The sequence below is a fragment of the Schistocerca serialis genome, chromosome 2 (assembly GCF_023864345.2).
Source record: "Schistocerca serialis cubense isolate TAMUIC-IGC-003099 chromosome 2, iqSchSeri2.2, whole genome shotgun sequence".
NCBI lineage: Eukaryota > Metazoa > Arthropoda > Insecta > Orthoptera > Acrididae > Schistocerca > Schistocerca serialis.
In genome coordinates this window covers 530,925,904-530,949,409 of record NC_064639.1, presented here as the reverse complement: position 1 = coordinate 530,949,409, position 23,506 = coordinate 530,925,904, and the positions used below count along the sequence as shown (strand labels likewise).

General features: G+C 36.1%; 1 protein-coding gene across 13 annotated transcripts in view; it reads left to right on the top strand.

The window, feature by feature from the left end:
* LOC126457505 (protein muscleblind-like) overlaps window positions 1-23,506 on the top strand; it is a 611,133-nt gene that overhangs the window by 548,370 nt on the left and 39,257 nt on the right. For 6 of the 13 annotated variants that reach the window (XM_050093840.1, XM_050093838.1, XM_050093828.1 and 3 more), the window contains 6 exons: window positions 4,535-4,705; window positions 6,233-6,286; window positions 9,848-10,033; window positions 11,414-11,629; window positions 13,937-14,014; window positions 16,196-16,237. In XM_050093840.1, coding sequence (XP_049949797.1) covers window positions 4,535-4,705; window positions 6,233-6,286; window positions 9,848-10,033; window positions 11,414-11,629; window positions 13,937-14,014; window positions 16,196-16,237 — 747 coding nt within the window. The remainder of the gene's footprint in view (window positions 1-4,534; window positions 4,706-6,232; window positions 6,287-9,847; window positions 10,034-11,413; window positions 11,630-13,936; window positions 14,015-16,195; window positions 16,238-23,506) is intronic. The other 7 variants (XM_050093831.1, XM_050093834.1, XM_050093832.1 and 4 more) reach the window with 7 other exon arrangements.

Here is a 23,506-nt window from a genome sequence, read left to right as displayed (position 1 = left end):
CCCCCAAAAGCTTCTTCTCCAAAGACTATAGTGAGTACAGGAATTTATTAAGCTACTTCTCTATTCTTGATTTGTGTACTTGTGGAACACTTTCATTACATTCATGGTATATTTTCATCTCTCAACACAAAGCAATATTTACTTCTTTTCACATAATTAAGTAAACTCTGGCAAGCCAACTGGTGTCTTTAAATGTCAGACTTGGTAAACACAAGTACAATATCATATGTTGTAACAATCCAATAATTAATGGACATCACATGTGTCCTGTCTCATGCAGATCTAAGATATAAAGTAAGTCTCTAGCAAGTCCAATACATGAATGTGCATAGAAATCTATATTCAATTGTTCGTTAGTCTTTTTTACAATCACCACAGACACTAACACATCAAACAACACTACATAATTATTCCCTGAGTTTTCATCATGCCTTCTGTGGCACTGGTGGCAAACACATGTCAGTGTCAGTGACTCACCCTTCTTACAGTCTTCTAATAACAAACTTCCGACCTGCACATAGAAACAGGTGGATCGGTAGAAACATTCTCACTCTCCCACACTCGTACCTAAAATCTCAGGTGTTCAAGACGATGGAAGGCTGAGTGTTTCTAGAATTTATCCCGAAATTCTTGAGGCACTACAATCTCTAAACAGAGATTTTCATGACAGAACACAAGAACTGGAGAAAATTACAATATCTGCAGCAAAAGTTTGAAAATGACAAATAAACACCCTACAGATGCAGGGAGCTCATTTTCTAACAGGCCAAGAGCTAACATAAAGAGCATAAAGGAATTGAGCATCTTCAAAAGAAAACTGAAGACACATTTCCTCCCCAGATGTTGGTCTAGGGGGAAGCAGTGCTGGTGGTTATCTACCACAGGACAAATGTGAATTTGAAGTTGGAAATGGAGTAAAACATTTCGTTTTCATGTGGAAACAAATTCCCCAAAAGAAGGAAAAATGGAAGACACCTTGTAGTGCTGAAAATACAGAAAAGAACGTGCAGACTAAGTCGAAAATTGTTCCTGATTCTGTGTATTAGTGCAAATATGATTTTAAAGAGTTTTCCAGATATAAAAATGCCTGCAGTATGCCTAATATGTATGATCTAAAAAATTAGTTTTCAATTTGTATAAACGTATTAGTATTTTCTGCAGTATGGAAAAACATATAACTTTGTCGACTTTGCTTATTTATCCAAGACTGTAACATAAATTAGTGCAGGCTATTAGTATTTATCATAACTGTGTATTACTAAAAAATATAGTTTTCTCTGAGTTTTTTTTACCATATCTGCAGTAGCTGGTTACTACTGATTATCTATTAACATTATCATTTTTTTTATTTATCTATTTATTTATTCATCCAGTATGTCTCTACAGATTGTGGGGTGTCATTTGCTCATCACACACACAAGTTACATATAACTTCAAAATTTATTGTAATAGTACAGTAAATTCATTATATTTGATCTTGCTGTAGCAGCAGTAGTAGTTTTTTAATATTCTTGCTTCATGTTTATTGTGCTTCACATGGTTTAAGAATTCTGCCACTGAATAGAAGCAGTGATCTAATAGGAATGCCCTTAGGGATTTGTGAAACAGAGAAAATGAAGAAATGACTTTAATTCTATGTGGCAGACTATTGCACATTTGTATTGGAGGTTTTGAAGGCTGTTGTCCTTACTGACTAAACATGGAGTTTGTCTTTTTGCCTGGTGTTATGTTCATGTGCATTGCAGTTTTTATTAATCTCTTTGATATTTTTCCTCAAATATTTACAATTTTCTAGAATATAAAGACAGGGGAGAGGGAGGATGGAAGACTTCTGAAAGAGGGACCTACATGAGTCAGTCTGTTTTGCATGGTGCGTTGCTCTTATAGCTCATTTTTGGGCCGGGAAGATTACTGAGCTAGCAGCTGTGCTACCAAATGATTCAAATGGCTATGAGCACTTTGAGACTTAACATCTGAGGTCATCAGTCCCATAAAACTTAGAAGTGCTTAAACCTAACTAACCTAAAGACATCACACACATCCATGCCCGAGGCAGGATTCGAACCTGCGACTGTAGCGTTCGTGCGGTTCCAGACTGAAGGGCCTAGAACTGCTTGGCCAGCTGTGCTACCACAGAATATAATTCCATACTGTAGAATACTGTGAAACTGGGCAAAGTATGCAATTCTAACAGTGTGGAAGCTTGTTTTTTGTGCAAGTAAGCATTGGCTGTAGCATACTTTTTTCATTGTTGTATTTGTTTTCGTTATATGCCTCTGCCATTTAAAATCATTTTGAAACCATATGCCTAAAAATTTTGTTTCCAGTGAGGGTGTAATTCCACTGGCATTTATTGTTACAGAAGTGTTGCAGGCTTCCTCTTTCAAACAGAAATTAAGCACAGTTGTTTTGGAAGTGTTTATTATTAATTTATTCCCTCCAAACCAACCACTTATCTGGTCTGTAGCTTGATATATATTTTCTCGTACTGTGTTTGTGTTTCCCCTGTAAGAAGGCCCAAGAATGGACCTTGAGGGACTCCAGTTTTGATTTTGCCTGCATCTGAAAAACATGTTCTATTGCTATCATTTAGTTCATATATTATTACTACTTTTAGTTTCCAATTTGTCAGGTATGAGGAGAACCATTGTAATGTGATGCCTCTAATGCCATACTTTTGGAGTTTTTTCCGACAGCATCCTGTCATCCAAAATGTCAAAAGCTTTGCTTAGATCTAAGAAAATACCAGCAGCATAATTATTTTTTTTTTTTTTTTTTTTTTTTTTTTTTTTTTTTTTTGGTAGTATCCAGTGCTTCTAGAGCGTTTTCTGTGAATGATTTCATTCAAGGATGTGTCATAGAGATGGACTGAGTGGGAGGCAAGGATTTACTTTATTCTTTTGGTTAATTGGCTATCTTTCTTATTATTAATTATTAGATTTTTTTTTTTGTATTGTCTTCGTAGTACTGCCTGAAGAGATCTGCAATCTGCCATGGGCCAGTAATTCTCTTGTTGTCACAGTTCAGTGTGATATTGTCTTTTTTACTATTTCCTTCCTGGTTTATTACATTCCAGATTGTTTTGCTTTTATTTTCTGACTCTGATATTGACTTACATTGGCCATTATTTTTGCCTAACATATGACCTTTCTATACACCTGAATATATTTTGTGATATAACTGTTAAGGAGAGGGGCTATGTTGTAGTTTTTCCTGTGACTGAGCAATTTTCTTTTGTTTAGCTTGAGACTTTTATGCCTCTTATTATCCATGACTTTGCTTTTAGGTTTGTGTTCTTACCACCCATTATTTGAGAGGAAATACTGCTTCAAAATAATAGTTGAAGATGTCAGAGAATTTTTCAAACTTGTTGTTGCTGTCACGCAACTGAGAAACTTCTTTCCCACCTTTCTCTTGATAACAAGTGATTGAATATTTCTGTGCTTTGTGTGTTGAAACTTCTTGCAGTCACAGTACTTTTATGATTTTGTCTTGACAGTAAACAGTCTGAGAAGGTTACCACATGAGCTTCATGAGCACTAAAATTTGTATTTACACATTTTGCTGTGTAGGGTGTGTTAACAAATATTTGGTCCACAGTAGTGGCAGAAGTTTTTGTGATTCTTATTGGGGTTGTGATTGTTTGCTTTAAATTGAAAGTATCTGTTAGGTTGAGCAACAGTCCTTTTCTCCTGCTTGTTGCAAGAAAGTCAGTGTTGAAATCCCCACACAGCACTATTGATTTCTTGCATACATGTATCCTATTTAGTAATGTTTAAGTTTATTGAGAAATACCTCAAAGTTCCAATTTGGTGAGCGATAGATACACACGACAACTGTATTTGCACCACTGAGTTCTACAGTTTTTGCTTCAAAGTCTCTTTCTGTATTGAGGTACTGAAAACTTCAATAGTTTTGAATTTCAACCACTTTCAATTAAAATAGCAGTACTTCCATTTTTGTACTTTCCTCTACAGAAGTGGTTTGCAAGTGTGTAACCCGGTATTATAAATGAAGCAATCTGATCTGCCTTTAACTAATGTTCTGAGAAACATAGAACATAAACAAAATGCAGTTTAGTGTTTAGCAAAATCTCAATGTCTGATACCTTGTTTGTGTCTGACCTGACATTCTGGTGGTGTACGGAGAGATACTTGTCACTGCAATTTATTTGTGTACTGTATTTTAAATTAATGTGCAAATTTTCTAAGGGCATTATTATTACATCACTTATCTCAGTTTTGTTTGGTGGTATTCAGTCCATAAAAATCATTGGTGCAGGTGCTATATGAGTCAGTGACAAATTTTGAAGAACTGCCAATGTGACATGTCTGATATCATTGTAAAATATGATCTGTTGGGGGGAAAAATAACTTTTTCTCACTTACACACTTAAAGTAAAAAAATTGAACACATTAACTCATTTGTAAAGTGATAAGATGTTTGAAGCCATTTTATGCGAGGGACTGCAATTCGTTAAGGAATCTGGGTTTGCTGATAATGAGCTAATTGTAATTTGTGTGTACTGTTTCAGGGGCGGTGTAACCGAGAGAAGCCTCCTTGCAAGTATTTCCACCCACCACAGCACCTGAAGGATCAGCTGCTGATTAACGGTCGCAATCACTTGGCCTTAAAGAACGCTCTGATGCAACAAATGGGGCTGACGCCTCCTGGGCAGCCCATTATCCCAGGCCAGGTCACTGTGGTAAGTGCGGACCACCATAGCTAGACTCACCAGCATGCTTGCGCTTCTGTTTATCCTTGGATCCATCCCCTCTGTTACCTCCTATTGCCGACTCTGTTACTGCTTTATTGTTGTTTTAGACACATCTCTTCTGTGAGCACTCACAGCTGAACTTGCAGTTATTTTCTCTTTTTGGTCAAGAGAGTTGGCATATTAAATAACATGAGATATATCGAAAAAATATTATGATTCACCTGTAACATAAGCAAAAGCACTATTTGCTGCAACCTGGCTGTCTGTGGTTCTATACAGAATAATGTGATTTGCCACAGAATTGCAACTGATGCTGAGCCCAGAAGCCACAAAAAGAAGATTGTAGTTCTCTTCCGATAAATCCTCAGCAAATTTGACATTGCATTTAATTCTTGAACTCTAGTCTGTAAAAGATATCACCATAACTTTGTATTTTTGTTGAATTAAGGCATCCACAAGGAATTTTTATTTTGATAATGAGCACAATAAAATAAAGGGATATGGGGAAGTTATTGTCTTTTTTTCCCTCTCCCTGATGTACTGTGCTATCATGGGGCTTGGTATGAATTCATATGAAGTGATTCCAACCAATAAGAAATCCAGTAATATCTAGTTAAATAATTTTGTGAAATTTTTAAGCTAAGTAAAAAGACTTTCACAATGCAAATATTTCAGTTTACAGTATAACTGACCATGAACCTGAATCATGGTTTAGGTCCGTTTACAAGCCACATTTTTTTCCATCTTTCCTTTCTTCTATTTTTCTGTTTCAGCAGCTGTACTTTCACTTACTATTGAGTGATGTTGTCCTTCAATATGCAATATGTTTTATATTTCCTTTTAGTATTTTGAGGTGCTCTGCAGGGTCAGTTGCAGTAGGAATAGCCCAGCTTCAGAGTGATGACGAAAGAATGATTAAGTACAGAGATTTGTGTACATACTTAGATTTATCATGGCATGTATTTGTTACTGACTAATAGCAAATAAGAAGAAAAACTGTGTTTCGCTTGTACTTGGCAGCTTAAGTATAACACTTGTTTCAACAATAAATATATTAGTTGTTACCATAATTTAATATTTTCATGTTGGTTTAGGTAGCCTTACTGTACTTCTAGCAATTAGAACACTCCACTTCTTCGTAAAAAGTTGTAATTTTAAGAATGTAGTTTGCAACAACATCCAAGTAATGCTGCAGGCAGCCTAAGTTTGCCTGAGTTACCTAGCTTTCATGTCAAGCCATGTTATGAGTTGTATAATATGGCAGAGTGTGAAACACTGAGACTGTTGTAGACATAGAAAATGTTATTTAACACATTCTCTTAAAAGTTCTTTTCATAGCATGGTTCTGATATACCCCATATGTATGATTTGTTTTGCTTAGTTTGACAAGAGTTATCCCTCTTTTTCATAATAGTGTAACAGTATTGTGGAATGCTGTAGTTCACCATGTCTTGCACTCCTAATTACTTTAAGTGATATTTTTGCTATGTTTTCACATTTTTCTTTATTTTTGAGGTTGGCGGGAAGTTGCCGTTTGCTACCCCACTGACGCTTGGGCAGCCTTTAATGGTAACATGGTTTGGCTTCTGTAATCTTCTCACTGTCAGCTCTCTTATCTTTTCTATCAAAGCTTGTAGTGGCTTGTGTCTTAATGTGTAGAACCAATGACAATGTATTATTATAAAGTTTGGTGCCACAAGAATTAATCTATAACTCTTAACAAATGAACTATGCATGTACAGCCATTTATCACTCACAGAGAGTGGTATATAGTTTAACATTGGATCATTAATATGCTTTGGGAAATATATTTCAGTAATGGAGTATGTGTTTCATTAGAAATTCTTGAAGATTCTTTTTGTAAAACTGTGCTCTAGCTCTTGGAGCACTGACTATCATAATCAGTGCAAACAAAATGAATGTGATAATGGGAAATTCTGGGTTCAAAATTAACAGTGGAATGAGTAAAGATGTGCACTCAATGTATAGCAAATGGAAGTATTCTACTTTGTATAGGCACATAAACAAAAACTTCAACACTGTATCCACACATGTGTCAGTGTGACTGTATGGAGGGAATGAGATGAATATTGAGGGATCAAAGGGCAGAAAAAATGATAAATAAGCAGAGGGAGACAGCCTTGAATAAGGTTCCTTTCCATAGTCCTTGTTCCCCCTCTCCCTTTTGCCTCACTTCTCCATGCGTCTTCCATGTTCACTACATCTGCTTCATTGTGGACATTACTTATTCCAGTCAGGCTACTGTGCAAGAAGACTGTAGAAGTATGTGCCCACAGATACGGACTTTTTGCATTCCATTGTACAGATGCCAGTGTAGACAAATTAGATCACAGTAATTGGGTAGGAGAAGTTAGAAAATTTGTTTCCCAGCTCTGTTCCACACTCATAGGCCACAAGTCATATGTAGATCCTTCAAAGCAAGGATCAAATATTTGCAGATCAGCTCATTAACAATACGTGAATTGAAATAAGTGCCCTTAAAATAAAATTATTATTTCTGTGCTGTTATTGCATTATTCAGTTACTGGAATATTTGCAGTCTGAACACTGATAATAGGTACCAGCATAGGTGCATTGCTTTTTAGTAGTGAGAATTATAATACGAGCAGAATACTCTTATAATAAAGGTTATAATACAATTCTGCAGTACATGGTAGAGGATCATTTTGGTAAGTGGTAAGCATAAAATTAGGAAGTGGTAAATGATACATATTCATTGTATTATCATTTGATAGAGCCTGTGGAGAACATACTACTTAAACAACATATTGGGATAATTGGCAGTGGAAATAAGAGTGCAAAATATCAAAGAACAAGAAAAAACAGTTGATATTGAAATTTATAATATGTTTGTGCTGCATATCCAGTTGTCTTGCCAAATCAGTTATGGGTGGAAGATTGAGTTTATAATCTAGTTTAAAGTGAACAAGTGGTGGGGCTTATCTTCCCTAAAATGGTTTAGGAGTGGATAACTGAATTCATTATTTTCCTTTTTTCTGTAATGTAAATATAAGTAACATCTCAGGCTTTCTCCATGAGTGATTAATGGTATTCCTTCAAGTATTCAGCTGAGCTGTTTATTCCATTTTAAGCATAAAATGGAATCAACAACTCATATGAACAACAGAAAGTAGTTTATAAAAATTTGCCTGTCAGTTTCTTTAAAGTGATTGGTTGTAAATTGTACCACCAACTCTTTCAGATAGATTTGCTTACAAATGTACAGCCTACCTCCTCTCTCACTATGGCTGTGACATAGTGGTCAAAACATTGTTGCACACTTTGAAGGAGAAAAGCTCAAATTCCAGTGTGTGTGTTTAGATTTGTGTAATCTCCATTTATAGTATCATGTTAATGAAGTAGTCAAGAAACTGAAATAGCATTGCCTTCCCTTTAATGGTGGGGAGGGGTATTGATTTAAGAAAAAGAAAAACTGCCCTATACTAATAGAGCCATGGAACCTTTAACATGTACTTCTGCGTGTATTTTGTTTAGATTGTCAGTGCAACATCTTTTGGCTTTATTTTGTTTTGTGTAGAGTGAGGAGTGTGGGTCAACAAAAATAGTAATATACTGTACTATTATCTCTCAGGGGAAAAATGCTAAGAATTACTTAGTGAATCATTGAGCTGTTCCTTGGTTTTCATTGCCTATCTATTTATGAATGCTTCAAAATATTGTGATAAAGAGGATCAGTTCACTCATGGTGCAAGCTGAATGAATGGTTATGATGTTCTTTGTGCCACAGAGGATATAATCAATTCACTGTTGTATCACTTAGCTGTTGTATGATATGGTCACTAGTGGGGTGCTCTTGCTGATATATACCATGTCATCTATACATTCCTTCTTCACTCTTGGTATATGTGGAAGTCACATGATATATGATGTGCTTTAATTGAAATATATTCCATAATTTCTTTCATATGTACATATAGATGTGAAAAGCTGTTAAATTTGATTAAGTTATAGAAGCCAAAGAAGAATTTCTTAAAAAATAAGTGATTGCCTGTTTGGTATTATATTAGTTTGGAGAATACAGGGAGTGGGTAGATTGCTAAGCGAATGCTCATTTACGTGAGTTTCATTTGTACTTTTGGAAATATTGACTCAGAATTTTTTCTTTTCCATACAACTCCAATAATCTCTTTTCCCCATAACATACTTTATGAGAACAGTTGAAACAGCAAAGTAAATGTTAATATCATAGGGGAATGTCCTGGGTGGCATACAAACAATAGAAGGAGTAAATGTAACTGCAAACTGTATAGATGAGGCAATGTGTGTTCAGCAGGCACATAAAAAAGATTAAAACTGTTGCTAAGTTAATGCTGGGTAATCATTTCCCAGAGAAAAACTACACCAATGGTATTAATTTAATATTGATGAAACTTCTTTGCCTTCTCAGTTTGAGAGACTCACCTGTTTTACATGCTGTGTAGTGGCTTTCACACTATAGCTTAGATTTATATTGAGTGTATGCTTAATGAACAGCTTTTTTTGGCAGTTGCTTCTTAATGGTAAGAGTTCTGGTCCAGTTTTTAGTAATATGCAAATATTGCCATCGTATGGCTAAGATTTTAACAATGAAAACTATTTGAAATGATTTCAGTGCTAAGGGAATGGCCAGTAACTACTCTGTAAAGAAGAACAATTACAAAATAGCAATATTAGGAAACAATAAAAAATATTAATGTGATTATCTGGAAAAACTGACTTCTATAAGCTTACATCATATGCATGAATCTTAGACTCCTCATTTTGTCAGTAACTTAAAAATGTTATGTAATATCACTAATATCACTATTTCACACACTTTGTGTATCAAGAGATATCATTTCAGGGACTCTATTGTGTTTATCAGAATATTTTAAATACTACTTTAGAGCAGAACACTTTATCCAGTGCACTGTAGAAAAAAGTTGATCCAGTTTTATATGATTGCTACACTGCACTTCAGTTTCTTGTTCAATGTTCCTTCAGTTCATTCACAAGTGGGAACTTTATTTTAGAATAATAAAAATATATACTTGTGTACTTAAACTTCCAAAGTAAATATCTTTCATTTTATTTTCACTAAAAATTTTGTGCCTTGTGCGATTGCCCCAGCAGGCCACCAGTCCATACCTGACCGGAATGCCTCAGGTGGGTAGCACTTTCAGTCCATACTTCACACCGGGGCCAGTGATGCCTGCAATTCTGGGCCCAGATCCTGCATCAGTTGGATCTCCACTCTCAGTTGTGCCACAAACAGTTGTTGCACAACAGAAGATGCCCCGTTCTGATAGGCTAGAGGTATGTGCTGACATTGTTCTTCATTCTTTAATTGTTGCTTTGTTTTGGACAGTAGATTTCATTTGTTGCATTATTTGTTTTTTTAATAAGCTTTATTTTGTATTACTTTATTTCTTGTGTAATTTGTTTAATTATTTGTAGCCTGTTTCATGTTGTATGTAATTAGTATTTTAATTTTTGACTCGTATGTTTTTATTTTATTTCATCGAGTGCAGCTCGATCGCCGCAAAGATGATTCGCCCTCCAGCCTTCAGCAGTATTTTTTACACTTGTTTTTATTTTAGGGCCCTTGTTTGGTGATTGTGTTCTTCGGCTGCATGGTTTTTTTTGTTGTAATAAAATTTCGTTTTGGTTGTACTTAACAGCACTTTCTTATATGGTAGTTTTATTTCAGTGTATTGTTTCTTTCAGATGGCATTATAAATACACTAATCTTGGTGTTGTTTCTGAACTATTTATATTTAGTAAGTGCATTTAAATTTATAACTGATAAAGATAACTTACCAACAGAGAAGAAATGTCTAACACAGTTATGAAATCTGAACTAGAAATTAACATTAACTGTTGGGTGGAACTCATTCCTGTGTCGTGTCTTTGAGTGTGCCAAGGGACCAGTATATTATGGTGGTGGCAAATGCTGAGGGCAGTTGTACAGTAGTTTCTTGTGTAAACCTGAGCTTAGACTTTCACTTTCTGTTGTGCTCTATTTCTGCGAGGGTTCTTGCAGTTGCACCTATATGCTTACCCTTTCATTATCAACTAACCATTTGCAACATTGCTCTTAGCAGTCTCCAAATCTTTAGTTAGAAATATCCATCTCCAAAATACGTTCCAGCCACATTATTATCACACTAACTCGGTTTCAACTAACAGAATGACTAATTTTTATCCATCTGAAAGTGACTGGAATTAAACATGCTGAAAATCAATTGTATTTTAGTCACTGAAATGCTAATAAATTAAATTGTGTTGTTGTGAAGCTTATCCTTAAATATTTACTGTATCACTTCACAAATACTAATTAAATAATAAACTTAATGAATTTCTATTTATGTATTTTAACAGTTTGCCAATGTGATAACTTCAGTTAGCTCACTTTCTGCAAGACATATCTCACTGAATATCAATAAAATGCTGGAAATGGAATAACTTTGGCAACTCAGAATATCAGGAATAGCTAAGTCATGATTTCATTATCTCTCTGTGTTGAAGTAATCGAAATATGTTGCTTGAATCACAATCGCAATGCTATTTTAAGCAAGCCTGCACAAATCGCCCAACTACAATTATCCTTGTAGAATAGAAGCCTTGACCTGCCCCTCTGCCCTTTCCTATCACCTGGCTGTAGCTGTAGCCTTGCTTCATTCGTCTCTGCTATAGGTCTGTCGTGAATATCAACGAGGGGCGTGCAAACGTGCTGAAAGTGAGTGCCGCTTTGCGCATCCCCCCGACACCGTGACGGCCAACGAAGACGGCACTGTCACGGTCTGCATGGACGCAGTGAAGGGGCGATGCAACCGCGACCCTTGCCGCTATTTCCACCCCCCTCTGCACCTCCAAGCCCATATCAAGGCCGCACAGTCTCGGGCCAGCCCGGTAGGCATTCACGGAGCCCCCGCGCTCTTCTGCTCTCGCCTAGCTGTCACATGTGTTTTTTTTTCTTTTTATTTTTCTCTGTGTCTTGTGCCTTATTAGTTTCATTTTTCAAGTAGTATGCAGAAAATTATGTTCATTTTTATCATTTTTTTCCTCTTCTCTATAATGTTAGTTGTAGCAAATCACTACTGTTCTTTTCTTCTATCTTACTCTATTTCTTTCCAGCATATAACTGGGTGTGTTCCAACAGAAGACTGTTTTTAAGTACCATTTCCCATATGTTTCTGAATTTTTTAAACCTGTTGTCTCATTCTGTCTCGGGGTGAAATGTAGCGTGCTACCTGTCCCAATTGTTCCTGCAACCTGTAAAACTAACTGTAGCTTACCGTAGGCTCGGCACGAGACGTTTCACCCCGGGAGCTCTCGTGTGCTGCACACTGTCCTTTTCCTCTGTGCTGACAAGCCCTGCGCTCAGATCACCACAAGGTTTTGGGGCCGTGGTCATATGTCCTGCACCTGGTTTGTAATGCACCCCACCCCTGGCTTGCCTAGCCCATCATCAGCTTGGTGCGTGTGCGCGTGCACTTTTGCAGTCTCTCTCTTTTCTGTCTCTCTTGGTCACTCTGTATAGCTGTTGCCACTGTAGTTATTGAGTGCTCTCTTTGCCCATCAAGTTTGCGTCAGTGCCACCCTCTTAGATAATTGTTAGCCACTGTATAAAATTATTACTTTCAGAGGCCTTTGCAAAATTATCCAGTACAGATCTTTTAGTGGAGGGTCAGACTGATCTCTTCCACCTGAACCTGATTAGCGAGCAAATAAAATTCATGTGTAATATCTAGGTACCAATTTTTACTATCACCTCTGCAAGCTGCTCCATCAGTAAACCACTCTGAAGTTGGGCAGTGCACCATCCATAAATTTTTCAACAGTAGGTAAGCTGAAGGTAGAGAGATGCTGTGTTGCTCCAGCGAAGGGCTTGTTAGCAGTGAAAGGTGCTGCTACAAATTTTCATGAGTTTGTTTATAGAATAATTATTTGTACTATAAAATAAATGATTTTTATACTTACATTCCATATTGTAGTTATTTTTATTGTGGCATTCCTGTCTCTATGTTAAATTTTTGTTAAGGTCTAAATTATTTCTGTTTTTCAGGGTATGTGAAGGCATGTAGTATATAAATAATGGTTCTGAAGTTTGTCTAATTAATATATTTCATAATTATTTTACATTGATAGACAGCATACCACAGAACCCACACTTTATGAATGCCTTCACATCAGTCATCAGAACTGTGCCTGATTGTGGACATCTGAAATCTAAAAGAAAGTAAACTCTTTTTTTTTTTTTTTTTACAGTTTTATGTCTTTGTAAGTTAGATTTGATATACACCTACAGTCTTCATTTCTCTTTCCTTTCATCAACTAAAACTCATCACCAATCCCTGTATCCAGCTCACCACAATAGCTAGATCCTACACGCTGTATTGAATTAAGTATATGCTTGAGTGCTGAACAGTTGGCAAAGGTGCTTTGATTGTTAATGATTGTTGTTGTCATTGTTGTTGTGTTTCCTTGCTTTACAGGTGTGCATGCTGCTACCATTATTTAAATTTAAACTGTGCTGTAGGTTATGGGCCACATCAAGTCATGTCTCTTATATTCCCTGCTGTTGACAGATGCATTAAAACACAAGAGCATGAAATATATTTTGTATGGTAGCAGAATATATTGAAATGACTACAGATTTTTGTTTAATTTCACATAGAACCAGTCTCCAGCATGAATTTCTGAATGAAATTTATTAACGCATTCTAACCGTGTAATGAGACATTTTAACTGTGAAACTAAGAAGACATATACTGTCACGTGTGTAGTTAACTTAAATGAATGTAAATGTTGATTTCACTTTTACTGCTCTTGTGTCAGAATTCATCTCAGCCAGTTCTGTTTCAGTAACAACAAAGAGCTGCATGTACCACACCTCTTCTACTGTATGTGTGTATACCAACATACGGTTGGCTTGTTTCACTTAAAGACACTCGTTTACATCTCTTTTTATGTGCTCTTCTATCATTTTGTGCAATATCCATGTCTTATTATTGCCCAGCACTTTTTCACACAGTGTGATTGAGTGATCACTTCTGTGCTGGTTCATTATAGTTTATTATTATTATCATTATTACCTTTGATTAATTGATGGTTGCCTTTCTAAAGTTTTTATTTTTTTTTCTGATTTGTTGTGCTCATTTTCTTCCCACTCGGGCCTCCCCGATGCTTGGCTGCTTGTCTGCCTGCTACTAATAGCCCGTTTCCGTGGCAACTGTTGGCGGCGTGGAAGTGGGGAAGAAACGCGCCCGCGACCCTAGTGATGACATACTACTGGTACCATAATGCTTTGCATGTCACTTTGATTTCCCAAGTAGATGTAGTTCAACTTGAGTGTAAGCAGGGTCACATGGCTATCGGTCGAAAGACACTTAGTTTCTAATTTAAATCTGACAAATGAATAGGCTATTTACTAATGTGTAAGCCTTTAAAAATCTGTGGACACATTCAGAAGAGAGATGAAATTTTCGCAAGCATATAAAAATCATTTGTATGTTTGTTATGGATTTCCCATGCTATTTCATAAAAATTTATCTGTGAATTACATTACAGGTTACATCTGTATTGTGATATAACACTGGCTGAAGAAATGAAAGGACTGAATGGATGGGTAGTTGTTTAATTGTAATTGTGAGCAATTCTTAATTTGTTGATGCTTTAGTTCTGAACATCAACAGTATGCCAAATACAGCACTATAGAGCTGTGGTCACTTTTTTCTTTTCCTTTTTTTCTGTCACTCTTTCAAATGCCTCTTCAAATTTGTAATGCTAATCTAAAATTTGTTGCTGTAGTTTGCAAGGAGAAGATTATATTGCTTTACTGTCATGTGATCATGCTTCATGCTCTTTTAATTACGTACTTTGCACAGTAAACTTATCACTTCGCTTCATATATCAAAGTACAAAATTATGTAGCTCAGATGTTAATTTATAACATGTAGTATAAAAAAGATAGTAGAGGAAACATAAGTTGTTAGCATGTTGTGCAAGGCCTGCAATGCTGGTGTGCTTCCGATCCTTCCAAAGACCAACAAAATCGCTTCTTATTGAAATAATGGCTTAGTGTTTTCCGCGCGTGTTTGGCATGTTATCAATTTACTTCTGCTCCCTTTAGAATCAGAATCACATTGTAAGACACAACATTCTAGCAACTTCTTCAACTTTTGTTGCCTTTTCCTAACTGTCCAAATAAAAAATTATACAGTCTGTCCCTGGAATATAGGAACTTTCATCTGAGTATCAGACAATTAGGATCTGATAATTTTCAAAATGCATGTAAAGCTTTTTTAAAAAAAGAATCAGTTGTAATTGCTGGCAGAGAATGGTGGGAACAGTGCCTATGGTGATGGATTTGAATTTGTTCGACTCCTTCTCGTTGACTGTTTTAAGTGATTCTTCTCCCAGTGACGCTTTGCTGCACTGTAGTAAATGCAATCCTTGGCACCATCTTACCTTGTTGTGGAACACTGATGATAAATTTATCTAGTCAAAACATTCAGTAACTGTCATTGGACCAAACTGATGTAAATCTCTGTTCTGTTCTTGTGATTTGTTTCAGTCCTTATATACACCTGTTACCTTAATTTCCTGTTTTTAAGATTAAAGTAATAAAACTGCTACTAATTATTCTTATGGTAAGTGAAGTCATGTAATCATTCACATCAAGTCCTATTCCTGTGCATCAGTTTTCATGCTGGAATGGAACAGCAAGCTTTGCAAAACATTGCTAGAATTGTACTGCTTTACTGCATATTGTCACATCAAATTTAAAACAATTACCCAAATGGCCCTACCCTTTCCATGCTCCCATCTGTTCTCCTTCTTCTGTTGCTTTTTCTGCCAACCTCCCTCCCTTTCTTCCCGGTTCTCAAAATGGATAATTTTTAGGAACAAATTGGTTGTTAATGGGTAATGGCCACAAGGAAAGAGAGGGAAATTGGTGGTGGGAGGGGGTTAAATGCAGGTACCCAATGGCCAGAGCTACATATGTTTTTGGACTAAAATATTTTGGTGCCAGAAGCAGAACACTAAATTTGATCTGCATAAATATTCACTTTTAGATCCTTTTCAGTTATAATTACTTTACCAGTATGAATACTGATGACTGTCCTCTACTAATTACCTCAAAGAACATGTGTTATATTTAAGGTAATTAATGAAAAATCATATTTATGTTCGGTAGTCCAGAATGAAGCACTCTTGCAAATCCAAATCATCACCTGGAAAGGGTTTAGATCAGACAAATGTTAGACTCTACTTTATTGCTCCTTTGTAAGCTAATATGAGAGTATTAGGAAATCAGTTTTAATTTAGGGTTTCTCTACATTCTGTGCAAATAAGCATTTAATGTTCATATAGTGATATTGAATCTTAAGCAGCATTGTATTTTAATCAGTTAAATGGTGATATTTTATTATGATCTGATGCTTAATTTACTACATTATTTTCCTTTTTCAGATGGATATGAAGACTGTTGGATCATTCTACTACGAAAACTTTGTAAGTTAATGTTAACATTTTTTTTCCTTCTTTCAGTATCATCATGATTTTAGTTCTCCAGTACATCATTATATTTCATGGCATTGATAGATTACACAAATTGCTCAACTTAAGTAACAGTTATGCTATAAATGCAAGAAATCACATTGTCTTACATACCTTTACAGGTGTCCTGTTAGTCTTCTTTTAGCTGATGATGTTTCATAGTCAGAGCAAAGATTTTTATATTTTTATTTCGATATTTCATTTTAAGGCAAGATGAAAATGTTTCAAAATTATGTGCTGATCCTTGTTTTGATCATTTGTTTGCATTTTATACATGCATTATTTATTTTATTTCTTAAGGGTTGACTGCATATTATTTAAGCAGCAAGACAGTTTTTGTGGTTAAATCTTACTTTTCTCTCTGTGTTCAATTTTTTCAGAAGATAACAGTAGTATATTTTCCTCCTCAGCTATCTGCCCCCTCGGCCCTAGCCCCTTCCTGCACTCAACACAAGTTTTAGATATTTATTTATTTGTGTTTCTCACTATTATTGGTGAACTGAATTTGTTTTGATTCAGAGTAAAAATTATAAGCTGATCATTCATGATAGTTCAAAACATTGTGCTGGATGGGAACTAAATCCCAAATAACCTCTCACTTCTGTGGTCTATTCTTATTGCATTGTTAAACACATTCCAGCAGTCCTAATGCAGCACTGGCTATTGAATAATATCTTTATTGGTGTTGTATTCAACCACATTCTAAATGTTGCATGTAGTATTATGGCTTATTGTGGAAAATGTGATCAACATTTAGATAATCCTTCATATAGGCCTTTGAAAGAAAAAAAAAAAGTTTTGATTACTTCCCTGACCTTGACTGGCTCTTCTTCATTATGTCTATGATCTTCTTCTACATTAGCATGTGTATTCTGGAAGCCCCAATAGATTCCTAATGGAAAGTATTGTATACAAGTAGTAGTTACTCCCTGTCCTCTTCCAGTCAAGCACTGAATAAGGAAATGCTGACTATATGTCCCTGTAAACATTCTAATCTTTCTTATTCTCATAACTCTATGAGATGCATAACAAAATCAGTAGAATTATTGCACAACCTTTCTCAGTATCAGTTCTCTAAATTTACTCTACTTGTTTCTGCAAGAACAACTTTCTTTGGATTTCCAATTAAGTTGTCTGTTACTTTTTTGTATAGGCTATACAAATCTTATTTCAGTACTAGTAGTATAGTCTGTTTTTTTTTTTCTTTTTTTTTTCAATTTCTTCCTTAAGACTGATTGAAGTAAGTGCAGTACTCTAGAAGAGATTACTTTGGGGTCATGTATGTGATTTCCTTAACAGATGCTCAGCCCTTTCTTATAACTCTGTCAAATCTAAGTCTCCATTGGCTTTCTGTACTATTGATTTCACATGTTTGTTCGAGTTCATATTGCTTTGTGGTAATATCCCCAAATTTTTATATTATTTGACAAGCTTTAGTGGTTTATTGCTATGCTGTAATCTGATGCTTTTAAGTTCTTTATTTTGCATATGAGAGCTATCTTGCTTTTATCTACGTTTATATAAAATGGAAATTCAGGACATCAAATGGAAATACTGTTTATGTCATTGTGCATTTTCTCTTCTCTGTATCTGTAAACCGTTCCTCTGATTTATAAATTTTTATTTTTCTTTGATTTCTAAGATTTCCTGAGTAATTTTTCTGTCTTTCTTCTCAATTTTATACTAGTATTACCATGATCTGGCAGCTTACTGCAACACAATAGTCTGGTTTGATTAGTGTTCTGAAATACTCTGTATAGGTTGTGGGTCATTCAGTTTCCCACATATTCTGCAACAGTAGCATCTCTTCCCTCAAACACTAGAATTTCTTCTGTTGTTTATTTTTACTGCAACCAATTCCCAGCTGTGTCTGAGCACATTCTTGACCTCTGTGCATTTTGTTTTCTTTAAATGCGTGAGTAGTTACGTATTATAGACCAGTAATTTCCTTTGGTATGTTTGTTTTATTGCTACTGATTACACATTCTAACTAAAATATGTTCTGAATAATTTAGTGCTTTAACTAAAATGGCCAGATATTCTCCTTTGAGTGTGTTAACTGTCTGACTTACTTCACTGCTTTATTTCACACAAAGCAAAGTCCTGATGTCTTGTAAGTCATCAAGTTCTGTTCACTTATTCATTTTATTTATTTTTTAACTTTTGAGTTTACCTTTGTATTACAAATGTACTGCTGTATATAATTTCATTTGTGGTTCTTGAAATAATAGCTGTCTCTCTTTGGTATTTCTAAATTGTTGCAATGTGTTCTCTCTTTCATTCAACCACTAATTCTTCTTCAGGGCTTGTCACACTCCTATCAGATGTCAGCTCAAACTATCTTCAACTTCTTAAGAAAATTTATTCCACATCTTTCCTTTAAAAAGTAAAAGAAACGTTTTCTACAGTAAATGAAACAACATTTTTAAAAATTCCAACACACTGAATGTATGTCCTGAATGTATCTGAACATTAGGTGTTTTGTAAAGTAGTATGTTGGTGAAACTTGGGCCCAGAAATGCACCTCTCGTGTGACTGTGAAGTCAGCTTATTCCAAACTGATTCAGTGAAATGAAATGAAAATGGAAAGCAAATTCATGTATATATCCTCAGTGTCAAAGGTTTCCACATCAGCTTGTGAATAGGATGGAATGACTGGAATCCTGGAAAGTGATTTTATATGCTGTAACACGTGAGTTCATCCAGGGTTTGTTGCTTTGACAATGATGGATGTGTAAAACTGCAACTAGGAGATCATTCTACATTGTGTGAAGACTACAATCATGAAATGTGACCATAGAATGTGATTACTGTCATATTGTGTACAAGTATGTAACATACCTAAACACTGCAAGTGTTCCATTGGAGCACACCTAGAACTGTGAACCTGTGTACACAAACTGATCAGGGCTGCCTGCTGTATACCAGATTGGTGGCATGCATGCCATTTTCTGGGTTTCATTTTTGATAAACCACACGGCCCTCAAATGCCATTGGGCATTCCGAGTAACAAAGGTAGCCTTTTTTATGAGTCTGTTTCAACCCATCAGTAATAGAAATGGCCATATTGTATTAGACAGTTAAACATTGCCTTGGTTACCAAACTCTGGCAGCCTTCATTGTGGAGTGCCTTAGTGGACAAACACCAAGTGTGATGATTGCAAGTGCTGTTGGAAACAACATGTAATCTTTACTCCTAAGCACTGAAGAACATCTGAGCAGCAACTAGTATAAAATAGAGGGAGAGGTTTCCCTGATCCCCCAGACAAAAACACCTTCCATATTTCTTGGTCACAGGTACCACTGATTTCTTGGGCTACATGTGTTCCTCCAGTCTCTCTTACACCATTCTTATGGTGTGCCTGATGTTGCTCAGAATGTGATATAGTCCTGGTTTTCTCAGTTTGAGTTAGCCTTTAACTGTGTTGTGGAATGCCCCTTGGCATGGTCAAACATGGCCTCAAACTTTGAAAACCAGAAGTATATTATTGAATCCCATGCAACTGTGGAAAGAAGTACAAATGACAGATAATAGGAGTGTTGTAAGAGAGACTGGAGAAACATGTGCACTACACAAGCAAGCTCCAACCGAATAAATGAGCCATTGCGGTACACACGCTTTTGTGTAAACAAAATAATAATAATAATAATAAACTCGATTTATAAGTATTTAATGAAGCCTTGTGATGCTATAACAGTTCTGGTTGACCATAGTACCATCATGCAGAAGTGTTTGAATTCCATGCCAATGTCTGGAGAACAACTTATGGCAGTTATAAAAACTTATTGCCCCTTACTGAAATTTAAAACAGCAAACACATTTATGTGGAATATTATATATGAGCAAACTGGAGTTGAATCCTTTAATACTGGAAGATTTGATGATTAAACATAGTAAATAGAAGAACCATATTTGGAAAACATATTGCACTTAACATAAAGTTATCAGGGCAGTGGCTGTCATTTTAATCAACCGCCCTCTTCTTCTTCTTCTCTCTCTCTCCCTTTTTTTTTTTTTTTTTTTTTTTTTTTTTTTTTTTTTTTTTTTACTTTGAGCAGAATAGTTGGTTTTAGTAAAATGAAACAGTTGTTTGCTTCACGTTGTGAATATCATGAATATTTTAAGTTCCATAAATTTATTAGTACAGCTTTGTTAACAACTGACAACTACTAAGATGAGAGTGGACTACCTTAAATGACCTCTTAGCCAGAGATTAAAAAGGAAAGACATCTAAAGAGTATCTTCTCAAGACTGCCAGGTGTGTAAGATTCAATATCAGTTTACTAACTGAACATAGAAGGCACAAGCAAATCAAAGAGTAGTAAATGTTTATTCAAAACATTGAAAGAGCACCAACTTGACACTATCTTACTCCAAGAAATGCAGTCGAAGGCAATGAATAACTTCATAGCAGAGGAAGAATCTCAGGCTTTAAGCTAGTAACTGCAGACAGTCACCCTAAATATCGATTAGTAACCTGTGGAGAACTTGATGATAGACCACCAAGATGTAACTGACAGTCTCCACCTTTGCTCTCACCACAGCAACCATGCATCATTGCTGGATACTTCAACAGTCACCATATATGCTGTGAATATCAAGAAAGCGATGCAAATGCACAAAAACTTGTTGACTGGACATGAACAGAAATCCTCAAATTTATGTAGAGTACAAAAGTCAAGGCAACTTTTTTCATCTGATGGAAAACGGGCTGCAGACTTGACCTATGCTTTATCACACAGTCTTCAAGTATGCCGCAGAGTTGTAACCATATTCTCCACAGTCAGCATTGTCCAATAATTCTCAGACAGAATTGTTCATTCCTGTTAGCCTCTCCTATCCAAAACTGAGATATAACTTCAAAAAAAGCCAGCTTTTAATTTCTAAAACAAACAGATGCCAACATAAGCGAGATAAAAACTCGCCTTTAACAACAACAGATTCATTGGAAAGAACAGCAAGACAATGCACACCAAGAGCTTACCACGAAGAATATTCTTGGCTGGAAAGAAGACAGCAAAAAGCTTCTCAAGGAAAGCAAAGACAGTGTTAATCCTGCAACTGCCTCCGATCTTCTACAATCACTAAATGAGAGCATACAAAGCAGATGGAAAGAAACTTCAGCTTTCTTGGACCATACCTACTCCATTGGGAAGGCCTGGGCCTTAATCAGAAATCAAACACCATCACCAGACAAAAATGTATTGTAAATATTGATTATACAGGCAGCTATGTGATCTCCACCTCCAAGCCAACAACAGACAAGTCCATCAAATGAGAAGTTAGGCATCCCTTAAAAGTTAAAACTAAGTAAACAGACAGCTCCAAAAACATCATGTTTTCCATTTCATTTCAGTTATAGGAGAACACAGAAGCTACAGTGATCATGAAATCTGGAAAGGAAGCAGGCATTTATGGTATTTACCCTGAGTTTCTGCTGTCAAATGGCTGAACAACTTCTTTTCAGTCATCTAAGAGATAGGACATTTGCCACTCATCAAAAATCTAAGATCATTGCTAGATTAAAGCCAAATAACAATCCCTCAAAAGTTGAAAACTACGGCTATATTGCTCTTCCTAGTATCACATTCACACTTTTGGAGATGATCATTCGTAACAGAATCTGGTGTGCCATCAACAAACACGTCACTATAAACCAAGCTGGGCTTTGACCAGGTAGAAGATAAGAGAAGAGGTGCTGACAATAGCAACCTATATTGATAACAGCTTTGAGAAGCAGAAGATAAACATTGGAGGGTGGAGGTATTCTTAGACCTAACTGCAGCCAATGAAATCATCTGGTGTGACCCCTCCTCAGAGTCATCAATGTCATTCCATATTGGAAACTAACCACACTAATTGGCAACATGCTGAACAACAGTTACTTCCAGGCATCCTCATAGAACAGTAAAAGTAGAATTCACAAAATAAATCATGGTATCCCACAAGGTTCTGTTTTGAGTCCACTTCTTTTTAATTTGTATACATACAACCTTCGAGAAACAAAGTCTAGGAAATTTATTTACACTGATAATATTACTTTGATTAAACAACACTAACATCAGACCCGAATATGTTGGGTGTATGCTTCAAACATAATTCTCTCTGATTGACTTGTGGAAAGACCATTGTATCAACTTTCTCCCTGTGGAATAAAGAATCAAATTACAGACATATCATCACATTTAGAGATCAGGCCTTCCAATACTCTCCAAAATACTTAGGTGTGATCATAGATAGATAACTGACAACTAAAACACCTCTCTGGAATGTGGCAGCTAAAATCAAAACTCAGAACAATATATTCCAGCAGTTAACAGGAACTCCTGGGGTGCCACTGCAACAGTTATCAGATCATCAGCCTTAGCTCTTTCATACTCAGTTGCAGAGTACTACTACTGCTCCATAATGCTAAACAGTGCTCACTCTAAAATAATTGACACAGAGTTCAATAAAGCAGTGTACCTCATCACATGGTGTATTCACCCCACAAACATGCACTGACCACCAGTTCTTAGTAATATTCCACCACCATCCATAAGAAGAAGATGATGATGATGATGATGATGTCCCGTACTCCGAGGAGCATAGGGAATGATACAGGAGACCCGTAATGCTGACTAGGCAAAGAAGACCACAGTAATTTCTAAATGTGTGGACAATAATAATTTTAAAAAAATCCAGAATTGCCAATTCATTCAGAATTTTCATTATCAGAACTCCAGGGAATGAGGCCTGGAAAACCATTGTTGTGCACAGCAATCAGTCTGCAGAACATTCATTTCAACATGACTGTAACAATCAGAGTGTGGCAGGAGCAGATTTCCTTGGTTAATCACCAAATAATAAAAACTCCCTGGGAGCAACCAGCAGGTTTTCATCTACCCCCAACAACACTGGTGAATACTGAATCACATCAGAACTGACCAGTGCAAATGCAGAATATTGCTGTACCAATGGGGATGGAAGCCCACTCCTCAATGTGATGCGGTGAAGAGCAGCAAACTGTACATCACATAACATTTGAATGCTCCCTCAGAGCCTTCAAAGAAACGTTGGAAGGCCTTCACTGTTAGTTTGCAGAAGTTTCTGGCTGGCTTACAGATGTGAACTTAGGGCTATTAACTCATTGTGAACCTGAGATTTAACTCATTGTGAACCTGAGATTGTTGTGTGTGTGTGTGTGTGTGTATCTGTATAGAAACATGTACATTTATTGTCTG